The following is a 13,667-nucleotide window of genomic DNA, read 5'->3' as shown; positions in this document are numbered from 1 at the left end:
TTCACTATTATCAGCAGTGATTTATCACTAGAGGACTAATAAACCTGTTGCCAGGTAGTCTTCTATATTCATGAGCTCGGTATAACCCCATCACTGACTGGCAGCTTTCTGCATATGCACAGTAGAAAGCTGCCAATCAGTGGTATGGGAGGGGTAACACAGAGCTCAGCATTTAGCGAACTGCACCAGATACAACTGTGATTTTATCAAAACTGTAGCAAGCAGCCCAGTAAGTGAAAAACCACTGGAATCCGGGTCTCTGCCCCTACATAGTGTTGCTTTCAGATGGGGCAGGAAAAACTTGGTGACAGATTCCCTTTAAGGCTAATTTACGCTACACGATCTGTGGAATAAGGCCAAAAAGTGAGACTGTATACTTTCTGTCCATTACATGTGATGCATTCCTTTAGCAGCTACTTTCCCCTTCTATTTTAAAAAGCAGAAACTAATTGGCTGGAACATGTTATTCCTGGCAGCTGGGCGCTTGAGTAGGAAACCCTGCTTTACCATACAGTGTCATCCAAGAACACGTGGTTATGGCTGGAAGGTAGCATAGTGGTCAGGCTAGACATGAGTCGTCTTAGAATAAAACCGCATGGCAAAGCCTTATTGAAATGCAGATGTCTGTGTTGTGCATAGTTATTTTTTATTTCATGATATTTTTATTGTCTTCCTTTTAAAGGTGGCGTTGTGAAGCATTATGCCTCATTCTGCTGTAAAGGATTTTCCTCCACAATAGCCCTCTTCGGTCTGTATTGCTTATTAATATAAATTCTCAGTAATGTCAACTTCAGGCGGAAAGAAGGAACAATGGAATGGCTTAGAGGCGCTGGGAATGAGTCGAAAGGAGCTTGCACTAGCAGAGGCATTGCAAATGGAGTATGACGCACTTTCCAGGCTCAGACGAGATAGCAGACAATCGAACGAGAGTCCCCTCATCTCGTGGGAAGATGTGTCACACTCCTCTTCATCGGTACCTTCGCCCCAAAGAACCAAACCTCCACCGTCTGGAGACTACCTGTATATATATGGTGATGCACACCAAGGAAATGGCCAAAACGACGGCAGGAGGTCCCCTAAAAACATGTCCTCTCCGGTGCCCTCCCATTCTGAGGTTATGAAGTATTTCAAAGAGGTCTCCTCATCGACTGACAAGATTTCTCAATCTCGGGATGTAAATGTGTACACTGAAGAAACGGGAGGGAAACTGCTTGGTCGTAGGATTTCTGAAGAAGAAGATGCGAACTTATTAAGTAGGGGAGAGGAATGCTTGGAGTTAGACTATGAAGACATTAATGATACACTTACCCGCCTCAATCTGGCTCCGGCGTATGATTCTGAGCTTTTGCGCCAAGCTGAAGGGCACTGGAAAGATGTAAGTTCACGAAAGGGAGTGACTGGGAAACCGGTAGCACGAAGCAACACATTGCCACCCCAACTACCACCACGCACGTATGGGCAGAAACAGTACCGGAACACTAGAGCGTCCATGGGACCGGTGAGTTTTGTATATTAAGATGATATTTTTTTGATTTGAGAGTGGAGATTTGTGTCTTGGCAATGAAATGAATTGTGACTACTAACCGTGCAGAGTGCCCATATATATATTTATTTATTTTTATATTTTTTTATTTTTTTTTTTTGGCCTAAATTATAAAACAAATGTGCCATCTTTAACTTTAGCCCCTTTAGAGATCATTTAATCTTCAACTTGCTTAACTGTTCACAACAACAGTAATTTTGACCAGGGGTGCCCAAACTTTTACATGCCACTGTGTGCCATAATTATCTGTCAGTCCGCATGAGACATGGCATGATATATTTGAAATATTCCAAGTGTTCCAATGATGTGAAAATGTTGTCATTGAAGTACAGAAATAGTATGATATGAATATTGGCAATTTATTTCATTTCTCCACTATCCTAGCAAGGTTACATTTAAAGGGAATCTGTCAGTAGGATCAGCCCTCCAAAGGTGCTTGTAGGTCATAACAATCTGAATAACATGTTACCTTGATATCTGTGATCTGATGTTTTATTCCATAAAAATCCACAATTCTCTTAATATGTTAATGAGCTGTAAAAATTGATAGGCCGAACTTAGAGAATCTGCCTCCAGAGCTTAGTTCAAATGAAAGGGGGCGTTACCAGTGTGAGACATGTAGATCAGAAAAACAGACTGTCAGTCATTACATGGCTCACACTGGTAATGCCCCCTTGAATTTAAAATTCTCTCTGGAGGCAGATTCTTATTGAGTGTTCGGCCCATGGATCTTAACTGCTCATTTACATATTAAGAAAAACGTGGATTTCTCTGGAATAAGACATCTGATCACAGATATCAAGGTATCATTTTATTCAGCTTTTGACGGCTTAGGAGGATTGATCCTTCTGATAAAACGCCCTTTAAGCTGTTGATATGGAGCATATTGTCACAGATCCGGTGACATTTCTGTTACACTGTATGAATGATACCTGCACAGAAGTGCGCCATGGGTGAGAGAGAGGCCAGCGGGAGCGGAAAGCCGGGTGGATGGAGGGGAAGGAAAGGGATATACACAGTGTAACTAGCACCGAGACTCCCTGTTTCCTGCCAGATTAGTAATTGAAGAGTCTATGAAATAATTTCAGCCATGATTTGTAGTTAGTGAAGGGGATTTGGCTTGTGGAAGTTCTGCTGCTTTCTATGCTGCCTGCGTCGTCTCCTTGCCCTGCTGCTTATCAGTGGTATGTACGGTGAATGATGTACAGTCCCCAATGAGGAAGCGCAGGAGCGAGACGTATGGATTTGTCAGGATTGTTGCATGGACGGAAGAGGAAGACCTGGAATGTCTTATTAATGTCGCTGCTTCTTGCACAGGACACGATGCAGACCTACCCCCAGCACAACGGCTGCGAACTGTTTGAGATGTCGGAGCAAAGGGACGAGGAGACGGCAGCGTTTTGTCACATGCTGGATGTGTGAGTAAACCTTTACTAATGGCTGAAGTCCCATCACTAGCGCGTGACGTGCATGGCCGGCTTCTGAACGTATACTCTAATGGACAGGGCATCCCACAACAATATTCTCTTTATATTGCATTACTTTGTGTAATTTGTCCTTTTCCTAAACCTACCTTTATAAAAAAGAAATGTGCCAAAAGTTGTGATCTAATGGGTGCTGGCACTGATATGCCAACTGGGTGCTCAAAGGAAAGGCTCTTGCGCTGTGCAAAGAGACAAAGCGCTAAGCAGAAGACCACGGTCACTGCAATTTAGGTAATAATTAGGGTCTCTATAGAAGCAGACCACCTACACATGGAGACAATGCTGCCATATTGGTTGTCACATTTCAGCAAACTTCAGCTGAACATAACTGACTGTTTTTTTCTTGGTCAGCTTGTAAAGATGCCCATATACATTACACCAAAGGTGATAAAAATAGAGGATTTTAACCATGACAAACGTTCGTTAGATGAAATTGAACAAGCACAGTCCTTATAGCCAGCCGACTTTGTCAGCCTGATCCTTCTTATCTCCGTAACATTCTCATGGTGCACTGATTGACTGCAGAGGTGGCAGTCACCAAACCTTCAATCATTGGTTTAGTTCTGTCTAGTGTGTATAGTTACCTTAAAGGCCTTAACTGACCATATTAGTTAAGCACATAGCCTTGTAGGGGTTATATCCTCTATAAAAAAAATGCACTTTTTAGTGTTCACTGCCTCTTTTCTGCAGAAACTGAAGGTTAATTAATTATGTTAATTAGGGTGGTGCTCCCTTGGTGTGGACAAAAGTCTCAGTGCATCGTTCCACTCACTGGTTTTGCATGTCCCTCACTGGTTATTGACAGCAATGGCTTGCCTGAGCTTCCTCAGCAGAAAGTGGCCCCTCCAGGTCAATCACCACTGAGGGAGGTGAGAATATGCAAAACCAGGGGGCATAATTGTACACTGAGCCTCCTGGCCACACCAAGGGTGCACCAAGAACGCTAATTAGTATATTTCAATCAAACTTCAGTTTCTGCAGGACAAAAGCGGTGATTAGAACACTAATGGTGCAATTTTAATATGGGCGACGTCTCCTACAGGGCTGTGTATTTAGTTTATGCTATCAGTTTGGGCTCACAAACTCCCTTCAAGAAGCTTAATTGAAGTATAACTGCAGCGTCTGTGGTCACTCTCGCCGCTGCAACTGAGTAGAGAGATGAGAAAATTTAGAGAAGAATGCAGAATAGACAAACGGTGCCAAAGCCTGCCAATTTCGTCTGCACAGGCCCACTATTTCACGTGTGTTGGATTGTTTGAGTCTCTCATAAAGGCCGATATAGGGGTAAAGAAGGATCAGGGATGTTTGATTTTCAGAGGCACAGTCTTTTGTTCTAAAATTGAAACTAGAGGCATATAAATAGTTTGGGGGGGGGGGGGGAATCTTTCTAAGGGATTCCCTTTAAGGTGCCTATACAAAAGAGGTGGATGTCAGCTGAACGTTTGGCCAAGAGCTGCTTCTCCTCACACACACACACATGCTTGGCCAAACGTTCATGTTTTCACATTGGGAAAGGAAACAAAGCTGCTGTTAAACACCTCTGGCAGTGGCTTATTCAAAAGATTCAGGGATATAAATTAATGCTTCCCGCTCCTTCTATCCCTCTGAAATCATCTGTTGGAGGAGACGTCAGATGATCAGCAAGTTTGGATGACTATAATCTGTATGGGGGACTTTAGAAAAGCATGTACAGTATATGACAAAAAAATGAGGAAATTATTAAATAAGTTTGCACTTAAAGTAGAATTTCCACCAAAGCAAGTGATTGCATATGTCTAGAATAAGCCATCGGATGTTATAGTATTATCACTTAGGGCCCCGTCACACATAGTGATCTCGCTAGCGAGATCGCTGCTGAGTCACTAGTTTTGTGACGCAACAGCGATCTCACCAGCGAGATCGCTATGTGTGACCGCGATCAGCGACCAGCCCCCCTGCCGGTATCGCTGATCGTTGATGGAAAGCCCTGGACATTTTTGGGGTCGCTGGTCTCCCACTGGTCAGCACGCATCGCTGCGTGTGACAGGCGGGAGAACAGCGAGCAGGAGCTGGTAACTAAGGTATACATCGGTGTTGTGAGTTCATTTTCCCCTTCACCATTGATGTCTGATGAACTCCCTCTGCTGGTGAAGAGAGGTAGTGAAATTGATTGGGTTGAGAAGAACCTGTCATCTGAACAGGTGGAGCCTGATTGGACACCCGGAATCACTGAGTGAATATAAGGCAGCCGACACCCTACAGGGGTGCTGGTGATCCTTTCTGCTCTGAGCTCTTGCAACCAGTTAGTCCTGTCTACTGAAAGCTAAGTTTTTGCTCTCTTATTTTTCCATGAGATTTTGTCTGTTTGCTTCGTGTTTTGTGTTCAGCCTGCCTTTGTTGGGACGGGCTGAGCTCCATTTTTGTCTCTGATCAGTTTATCTCTTTGCTCTGTTTTCAGAATATACCTGAGTGCTGATATAGTGATTTTGAAGTCTAGCGACTTCAGGGCCTTTTTTCCCTATCAGACGGTTGGGACATTTTTGGTAGGGTTTTTTGCGGATTGCAGCCAGCATCTTTTCTGTCCTTTCCTATTTAGTTAGTTGGGCCCTATCGTTTGCTCAACCTGTCTTTCTGTATGTGTTTGTGTTTTCATCTGCTTTTCACCGACAATACATGTTGGGGGCTGTCTATTGCTTTGGGGTCTGCTCTGGGGCAGTTTAGATTTCCCCTTTCTTTCTTTAGGCTTATTTAGTTCTCCGGCTGTGAACGAGCACCGTAGGAACCCCCCACAGCTACTGTTAGTTGTGGTGAATAGGATCAGGGGTCTGCAATCCGATAGCTACCAACCTCTCCGGTTTTCTGGACTTAGCTTGTATTTTTGTTTTTTCCTCCTTCGGTGACTCATTCATAACACATCGGGTTTCTAAGGGGGCGCGTTGTGGCTAGAAACCCGATGTGTACCTTAGTTACCAGCGCGCTGATGCAGGGAGCCGGTAACCAAGGTACACATTGGGTTTCTAAGTGACACACGCCCCTTAGAAACCCGATGTGTATCTTAGTTACCAGCTCCCTGCATCAGCGCCGCTGGTAACTAAAGTACACAGCGACGCCGCACGCTCGGCGTCGCTGTGCTGATCACTGGTGAAGCTGTCTGTTTGACAGCTCACCAGCGATCCTGACATGTTGATATCGTTGTTGGGATCGTTGGTGAGTCGCTATGTGTGACGGGGCCCTTAGTCCAACGATTTGCAGAGGTTGTCCACTATTTTAGTGTTGATGACCTATCCTTAGGGTAGGTCATCAGTGTCTGATCGGTTTGGGCCTGACACACGGCACCCCCGCCGATCAGCTATCACTTGCGGAGCTGCTCCGTCTTCTGGTTGTGGCTGAGGTAGGGGAATTACACATCTGCCTCCTATTCAAATCAATAGGAGGTGGATGTGTAGCGGCAGCCTCTATCAGAAGATGGAGCAGCTCCGCAAGTGAGCACTTCCGGCTGGTGGCTGACAGCTGATCGGCGGAGGTGCCAGGGTTCGGACCCCTACTGATCAGACATTAATGATCTATACTAAAGGTAGGTCATCAGTGTTAAAATAGTGGACAACCTCTTAAATTTGATCTGCACTGGGATGCCCAGAAATAGTTTTTATTTTAATATCAAAAGGCGGAATGTTAAGATACAGCCATTCTGACAGATTTTCAAAGTAAGTACCCCATCTTCATCAGGTTCACGTCAGTTTAATAATGTAGTAGTAATGTAGTTTGCATTATATCTAAAGACAGATCCTCTTGAATTGCACAAGGTTCTAATCTTCTCTTGAGCAATGTTGAGTTTAATAACCTATATCTCTGCTTTCTCTTTCCCCTTTAGCCTACGCTCTGGTCAGACTATGACAGATCAGATAGATACAGGTATTGTGTGGAGTCCTGTCAACCTCAGTCCTGAGCACCTGGGTCCTGGAGTGAGCGTGAAAATCACTGTGATCATTGATAACGTGAGAGATCCTCTGACTTTCACCTGTGATTGTGAGTTGGTCTTTGTTCATTTGTCCAAAAAGCGTAATCAACTAATTCCTGAGCCACGATTGGCAAAAGACCCTCAATTCTGTCAAGCGAGATGTATTATTTACTTTTTTGATCTAAAAAGGATCACTGGTCCTGTTGTGCTGATTATCTCCTAATCTGTCTGTTCAGGGCTCCAAATCCCCCATTTACCTTTGCCCAGCCATATAGTTAAATGATAAAATCCTGGCTATCTGCAGCGGCCAATAACTAACTAAAGACAGATGATTGTCGCTTCCATCGCTCTCAGTGATAAGTCCTTCTACTGTAAACGCCTAAAGGTATCTAGCGGTGGCTGCGAAATTTTCCTGATTTTTATAGAACGTGTCCATCCATATAAAGGCATGCCATCCTAAGGAATTAATTGCCACAGGATTTTGAGCCTATTTATCAAAATATCTTTGGGACCTTTTAGGTCCCTCGCTATGTTGTGTTGATCGTAGTACTTGAATTTCATTGTGAGTTAAAGGGGCTCTCCAGGTTAAACAAGTGTTCACCTATCTGAAACTTACTGATCGGTGGGTGTCTGACCACTGGAATCCACACTGATACTCTTGGATTTTCCAGCAATCCCATAGGGAAAAAATAGAGCAGCTTTTGGGCATCCGACCTGCTACTCCATCTTGCACTGAGGATATAATCCCTCAATCTACCGATCAATACAGGTTCCAGCGGAGGACACCCACCGATCAGCAAGTTATCATCTATCCTGTGAATGGATGAAAACTTGTGTTAACTGGACAGCTCCTCTAACGGCTTTAAACCCCTTTAATGGTATTTTTTTTCCTGACTACTTGAACACATAGGGCCAATGTATTAAAACTGGCGGAAAGTAAAAGCAATGTGTTCTGTTCCCAGTGGGTGGTGTGGCACTGGCTGCAGTGGGTACATGATACAACAATCTGCAGGCGCTGACCGGTTGCACCTTTACTATTCCGGAATGTCCGCTCTGAGGGAATATTAACGAGTTGCAGCCAATCGGCGACCGCTAATTTGCTGCAGTGGTCATGTCATGTCACACACCAGCAATAGCAGTGCTGACGTCGCTGGAACAGTGCCCCTGCAGGAGAGGAGTATTCATTGTTTTTATTTTCTATGGGGCACTGAATTTATAAAGCAAGGGATGTCCTAGGAGAAACCCACTGTCAGTGTTGATTGTCTGTCAGAACTTGAATGAACACAATATGCGTGATTCTCATTTTTTTTCTAACATTCACCATCAGTGGGCAGCAGCAAGGCCACCATACACATAATACTGCAGATATAGACAGCTTAGGCTATGTGCACACGCTGCAGATTGGTCTGCGGATTTTTTATCTGCGGAACCGAAGGTAAAATGACCTGCGGTTTTACCTGCGGATTGGCCTGCGGTTTATCACCTCTACAATGGAGGAGATGGTAAACCGCAGCAGAATCCGCAGAAAAGAAGTGACATGTCATTTCCTTCTGCGGATTCAAAACCGCAGTTAAAAATCCGCAGCATGTGCACAGAAAATTGTAAATCCCATAGGATGACATGCTACTGTACACTGCAGAACTGCTGCGGACCCGCAGCGGCCAAAACAGCAGCGGAACCGCAGAAAAAACCGCAGCGTCTGCACATAGCCTAAGGGTATGTGCACACGCTGCGGATTGGGGTGCAGATTTGGCCGCACGGATTTTGTACAATCCACAGGTAAATTTGCAGGTCAAAAGACCTGCGGTTTTACCTGCGGATTAGCCTGCGGTTTTGCCCTGCGGTTTTTCATCTCCACAATGGAGGAGATGGTAAACCGCAGCGGAATCCGCAGAAAGAATTGACATGTCAATTCTTTCTGCCGTTTAGAAACCGCAGGAAAACCGCACAGAAAAATCCGCACCGTCTGCACTGCAGTTTTTAATATCCATAGGATATTATGATACTGTACACCGCAGCAAAAACTGAAAAACTGCTGCGGATCCGCAACGGCCAAATCCGCTGCGGAACCGCAGCAGAATCTGCAGCGTGTGCACACAGCCTTAGATCTCCTTGGTTTTTACTCATCTATCTAACATCATTACTAAATACAGTATGTTCTATAGTACAAAATGGCCAGTATTAATGTCTTACATGTAAATCACCTCTCCTTAAAGGGATGTTCCCATCTTAGAAAGTGATGGCAACTCACTATATGTCTTCACTGTATGATCAATTTTCTCTATTTTTTTTCCTACTTAACATCACTTCCGGCTTCATAGTCTATCCTAATGGTGACCGCTACAGTTCTCTTTCTATGGGGTGGTCAATAATTATTGCTGGGCAGAGAAAACTTAAACGGGGCGTTGGTGTGAATCCCAAAGTTCCAATACTGAGATGCTATCCCTCTATTATTTGGGAATACTCCTTTCATGAAACCTTTTCTTTTCACAGGTTCCTCTACTGTAGATCTCCTCATTTACCAGACTCTCTGCTACACCACTGATGACCTGCAGGAGCTCGGTGTATCTGACTTTGTGCTCAAACTGTGTGGTCTGGAGGAGTTCCTGCAGAAGTAAGTCAGTTATGCTGGGGTGTAGAATCTGTTTTTATCGACTTCTTCTACAGTATATGATTTTATTTTTAATCTTGTTCTTGCAAACGCAAAGGGTAATGCGGGTTTGCTTATTTAATAGACTTAAAGGAGAGTTCTGATCTTCTGTCTTCAGAAGGAGGTTGCGGCCCTGAAAATTGACAATTTGGTAGAGTGCTATGCCATACTGCTGGTCCCAACTGTTAGCACAGGCAGCTTTGCTTTTACATTATGGGAGAAGCGCAGGGGGACTGACGACCCGGTGAGCTTGAGAGTGGTGCTTGCAGGCTTTAAAGGAAATCTGCCACGAGCCTTTAGCTACCTTATGTGATCAGGAGCAGCATAATGTAGAAAAAGAGACCCTGGTTCCAGCAATGTGTCACTTAATTTACTGGGTGACACAATCAGAGATTTTAGATGCATTAGAGCCCTGATTACACCACAGCTTTGTGTGTAAAATGTCTATTGACAGTGGGCTGCTTATCAGAGGAGGGGGCGTGGTCTGACCACTTCTCATGTGCGGACTGATAATTTCCTGGTGATAAAACCTTTATTATACAGAAACAGCACACAGCCTATTGGGGGACACATCGCTGAAATCTGTGTTTCCGCCTATACATTATGCTGCCCTCAGATTACAGAGCAAAAACCTGTTGACAGATTCCCTTTAAAGCATAGAGTCTGCAAGTACCAAGCACTCCTTGCCTAGGTGACTGGCCACGCTGAGGTTGCAGGGTGGCTAGTAATCTATGCAACGAGCTGTAAACTATAGCATTAAAAATCCTTTTCTTTCATTTTAAACCATTTTCCAAACTTGATTCAATCCCTTGGAAGACCATTACGTCAGAGAAGAGTAAAGGTCATAAAGTAGCTGTGTTTGTAGAAGATTGCTATATTTGGTGCGTATGGATCTATATCTGAACATATTTCTGATTTCGAATATGTGTTAAAATGACACCACCCTTATATTGTCATGGCTGGTCGTCTCAGGATGCAGAAGGTGCTGCGATTAAGAGTCTTAGGGAACTGTTGCTGGTACCCTGCCCAGTTTCTGCACTAGATAAACTTCCACTGTAGATCGGACTGTGATATAGGTTTATTCTCTCACATATTCAGCTTCCTGTCTGGCAACACTGAATTTTTATTAGACGCATAAAAGGGTATCTTCATTCTGTACTTATTGTCTCGCTAACAATGGGAGACATTGGTGTCGACCCCAGGCACCATATTAGAATACATCCTAAGCTGGCCGTTGTGCCACTCCATGTTACTTGTTTAATTTATCATGCACACAAGTAGATGTAGGTTTCAGAAATGGTGGTTATTATTTTCAAAATATTCATTGATTGACCAGAGTATATAGCTGCTAGAAAGTCTTTTGTCTCAAATGAGTCCTTTGTAATGCCTAATCTCCCCTGTGGGGGAGCTGTGGGGAAATGGAACACTTACTGCCAGGTTTCCCATAGATTACAGCAGCTCACTGTGCGTCCAGTGACAGGACACTTTGAAAGGAAATTATTGTCAAATCAGAGAACCACTTTAGCTGAATTTTATACAAGTCTAACAATAAAAAGTTTTAGTTAAAAAATGACTAAAAAAGAAAAAATCAAGTAATCACTTTGTTTCCATTTAACTTTCTTTCCAGATATGTGGTATTTAACGTTTTTGCTGAATTGGCATTATTATATCCATTTGTTTGTCATTGCTCTTACAGTGATGCTTGATGTCCTATACTGACAATAGAAACCAACCATAAAGTCAGTTTAGATAAAAGATACCAGGAACTGCCTCCATAAATGAGCAGCTTGGACTCCCCCCGTTTCTATTATTTCAGTTTCCTGTTTAGATAATTATATGTTCATAGTTCAAATAAAAGATAGAATAAGTATGTCTGGTCTTAAATATTGATCCTGAAATATAAAATTGCAGGAGAAGTTCAGGGAACACACGTATGACCCTGTTCTCCTAGCAGGGTTGTATTCAGATCCAGTTCAAGAATCTCATTTCGGAAATAAGATTAAGAAATTCTGGAGAGATAGTGAGTGATACGCTTTCAGAGCTGCCAAAAAGTGCATTGTGTTTCTTGGACATCCACTGATTTTAGTGCAAAAGTCTGCAGTCACTCTTTGTGGCTGCAGACCTGTGAATCCTCAAAGCACGTGCTGTAAGAATTCTCTGTTGTCTGGAGCTACCGATCACGTGACCGCAGGTATATACAGTGCCTTGCGAAAGTATTCGGCCCCCTGGAACTTTTCAACCTTTTCCCACATATCATGCTTCAAACATAAAGATACCAAATGTAAATTTTTGGTGAAGAATCAAAAACAAGTGGGACACAATTGTGAAGTTGAACGAAATTTATTGGTTATTTTAAATTTTTGTAGAAATTCTAAAACTGAAAAGTGGGGCGTGCAATATTATTCGTCCCCTTTAACTTAATACTTTGTTGCGCAACCTTTTGCTGCGATTAAGCTGCAAGTCGCTTGGGGTATGTCTCTATCAGTTTTGTACATCGAGAGACTGAAATTCTTGCCCATTCTTCCTTGGCAAACAGCTCCAGCTCAGTGAGGTTTGATGGAGATCGTTTGTGAACAGCAGTTTTCAGCTCTTTCCACAGATTCTAGGTTGGATTCAGGTCTGGACTTTGTCTTGACCATTCTAACACCTGGATACGTTTATTTGTGAACCATTCCATTGTAGATTTTGCTTTATGTTTGGGATAATTGTCTTGTTGGAAGACAAATCTCTGTCCCAGTCTCAGGTCTTTTGCAGAAGAATGGTCCTGTATTTGGCTCCATCCATCTTCCCATCAATTTTAACCATCTTCCCTGTCCCTGCTGAAGAAAAGCAGGCCCAAACTATGATGCTGCCACCACGATGTTTGACGGTGGGGATGGTGTTGTTCAGGGTGATGAGCTGTGTTGCCTTTACACCAAACATATCGTTTGGCATTGTTGCCACAAAGTTCGATTTTGGTTTCATCTGAGCAGAGCACCTTCTTCCACATGTTTGATGTGTCTCCCAGGTGGCTTGTTGCAAACTTTAAACGACAATTTTTGTGGATATCTTTGAGAAATGGCTTTCTTCTTGCCACTCTTCCATACAGGCCAGATTTGTGCAGTGTACGACTGATTGTTGTCCTATAGACAGACTGTCCTACCTCAGCTGTAGATCTCTGCAGTTCATCCAGAGTGATCATGGGCCTCTTGGCTGCATCTCTGATCAGTCTCCTCCTTGTTTGAGATGAAAATTTAAAGGAACGGCCGGGTCTTGGTAGATTTGCAGTGGTATGATACTCCTTCCATTTCAATATGATCACTTGCACAGTGCTCCTTGGGATGTTTAAAGTTTTGGAAATCCGACTTTAAACTTCTCCACAACAGTATCACGGACCTGCCTGTTGTGTTCCTTGGTCTTCATGATGCTCTTCAAATAGAACCCTGAGACTATCACAGAGCAGATGCATTTATACGGAGACTTGATTACACACAGGTGGATTTTGCTGCACTGAAAGTAAAGGGGCCGAATAATATTGCACGCCCCACTTTTTAGTTTTTGAATTTCCAAAAAATGTTAAAATAACCAATAAATTTCATTCAGCTTCACAATTGTGTCCCACTTGTTGTTGATTCTTCACCAAAAATTTACATTTTATATCTTTATGTTACAAGCATGACATGTGGGAAAAGATTGAAAAGTTCCAGGGGGCTGAATACTTTCGCAAGGCACTGTATTATGCATACTTCTGGCCACATTCCGACTAGATGTGCACAGCCTCCCTCAATTCACTTGTATTGAGCGAGGCTGGTCATGTCTAGTTGGAATGTGACTGGTAGAACGCATATTACATACTTGTTGTCACATCACTACAGACTTTTATGCCAAACCTGGACAACTCCGGTAAATTCATGAAGTCTCCGTAGCAAATGCTTTGAGACCGTTTTTGGTTGAGGACCCTCCTAACAAAAAAGAATTGAACATCTGTTGGAAAACCTAAACAAAGCTGGTTGGTTTTACATCTTTATGGTCATGAGCTCTGTTCTCTTTGTAGGATAAGTACAGTATGTGATA

At 43.3% G+C, this 13,667-nt stretch overlaps 1 protein-coding gene across 2 annotated transcripts in view; it reads left to right on the top strand.

Moving 5' to 3' along the window:
• PIK3C2B (phosphatidylinositol-4-phosphate 3-kinase catalytic subunit type 2 beta) overlaps positions 1-13,667 on the top strand; it is a 133,252-nt gene that overhangs the window by 36,931 nt on the left and 82,654 nt on the right. For both annotated transcript variants that reach the window (XM_073587167.1, XM_073587168.1), the window contains exons 2-5: positions 683-1,498; positions 2,861-2,961; positions 6,878-7,032; positions 9,458-9,578. In XM_073587167.1, the coding sequence (XP_073443268.1) occupies positions 782-1,498; positions 2,861-2,961; positions 6,878-7,032; positions 9,458-9,578 (1,094 nt within the window). In that variant the 5' untranslated portion in view covers positions 683-781. The remainder of the gene's footprint in view (positions 1-682; positions 1,499-2,860; positions 2,962-6,877; positions 7,033-9,457; positions 9,579-13,667) is intronic.

The sequence above is a fragment of the Dendrobates tinctorius genome, unplaced genomic scaffold (assembly GCF_039654945.1).
Source record: "Dendrobates tinctorius isolate UK_male_01 unplaced genomic scaffold, ASM3965494v1 ptg000098l, whole genome shotgun sequence".
NCBI lineage: Eukaryota > Metazoa > Chordata > Amphibia > Anura > Dendrobatidae > Dendrobates > Dendrobates tinctorius.
The sequence above is the reverse complement of the archived record's forward strand: the minus strand, read 5'-3'. Positions and strand labels throughout refer to the sequence as shown.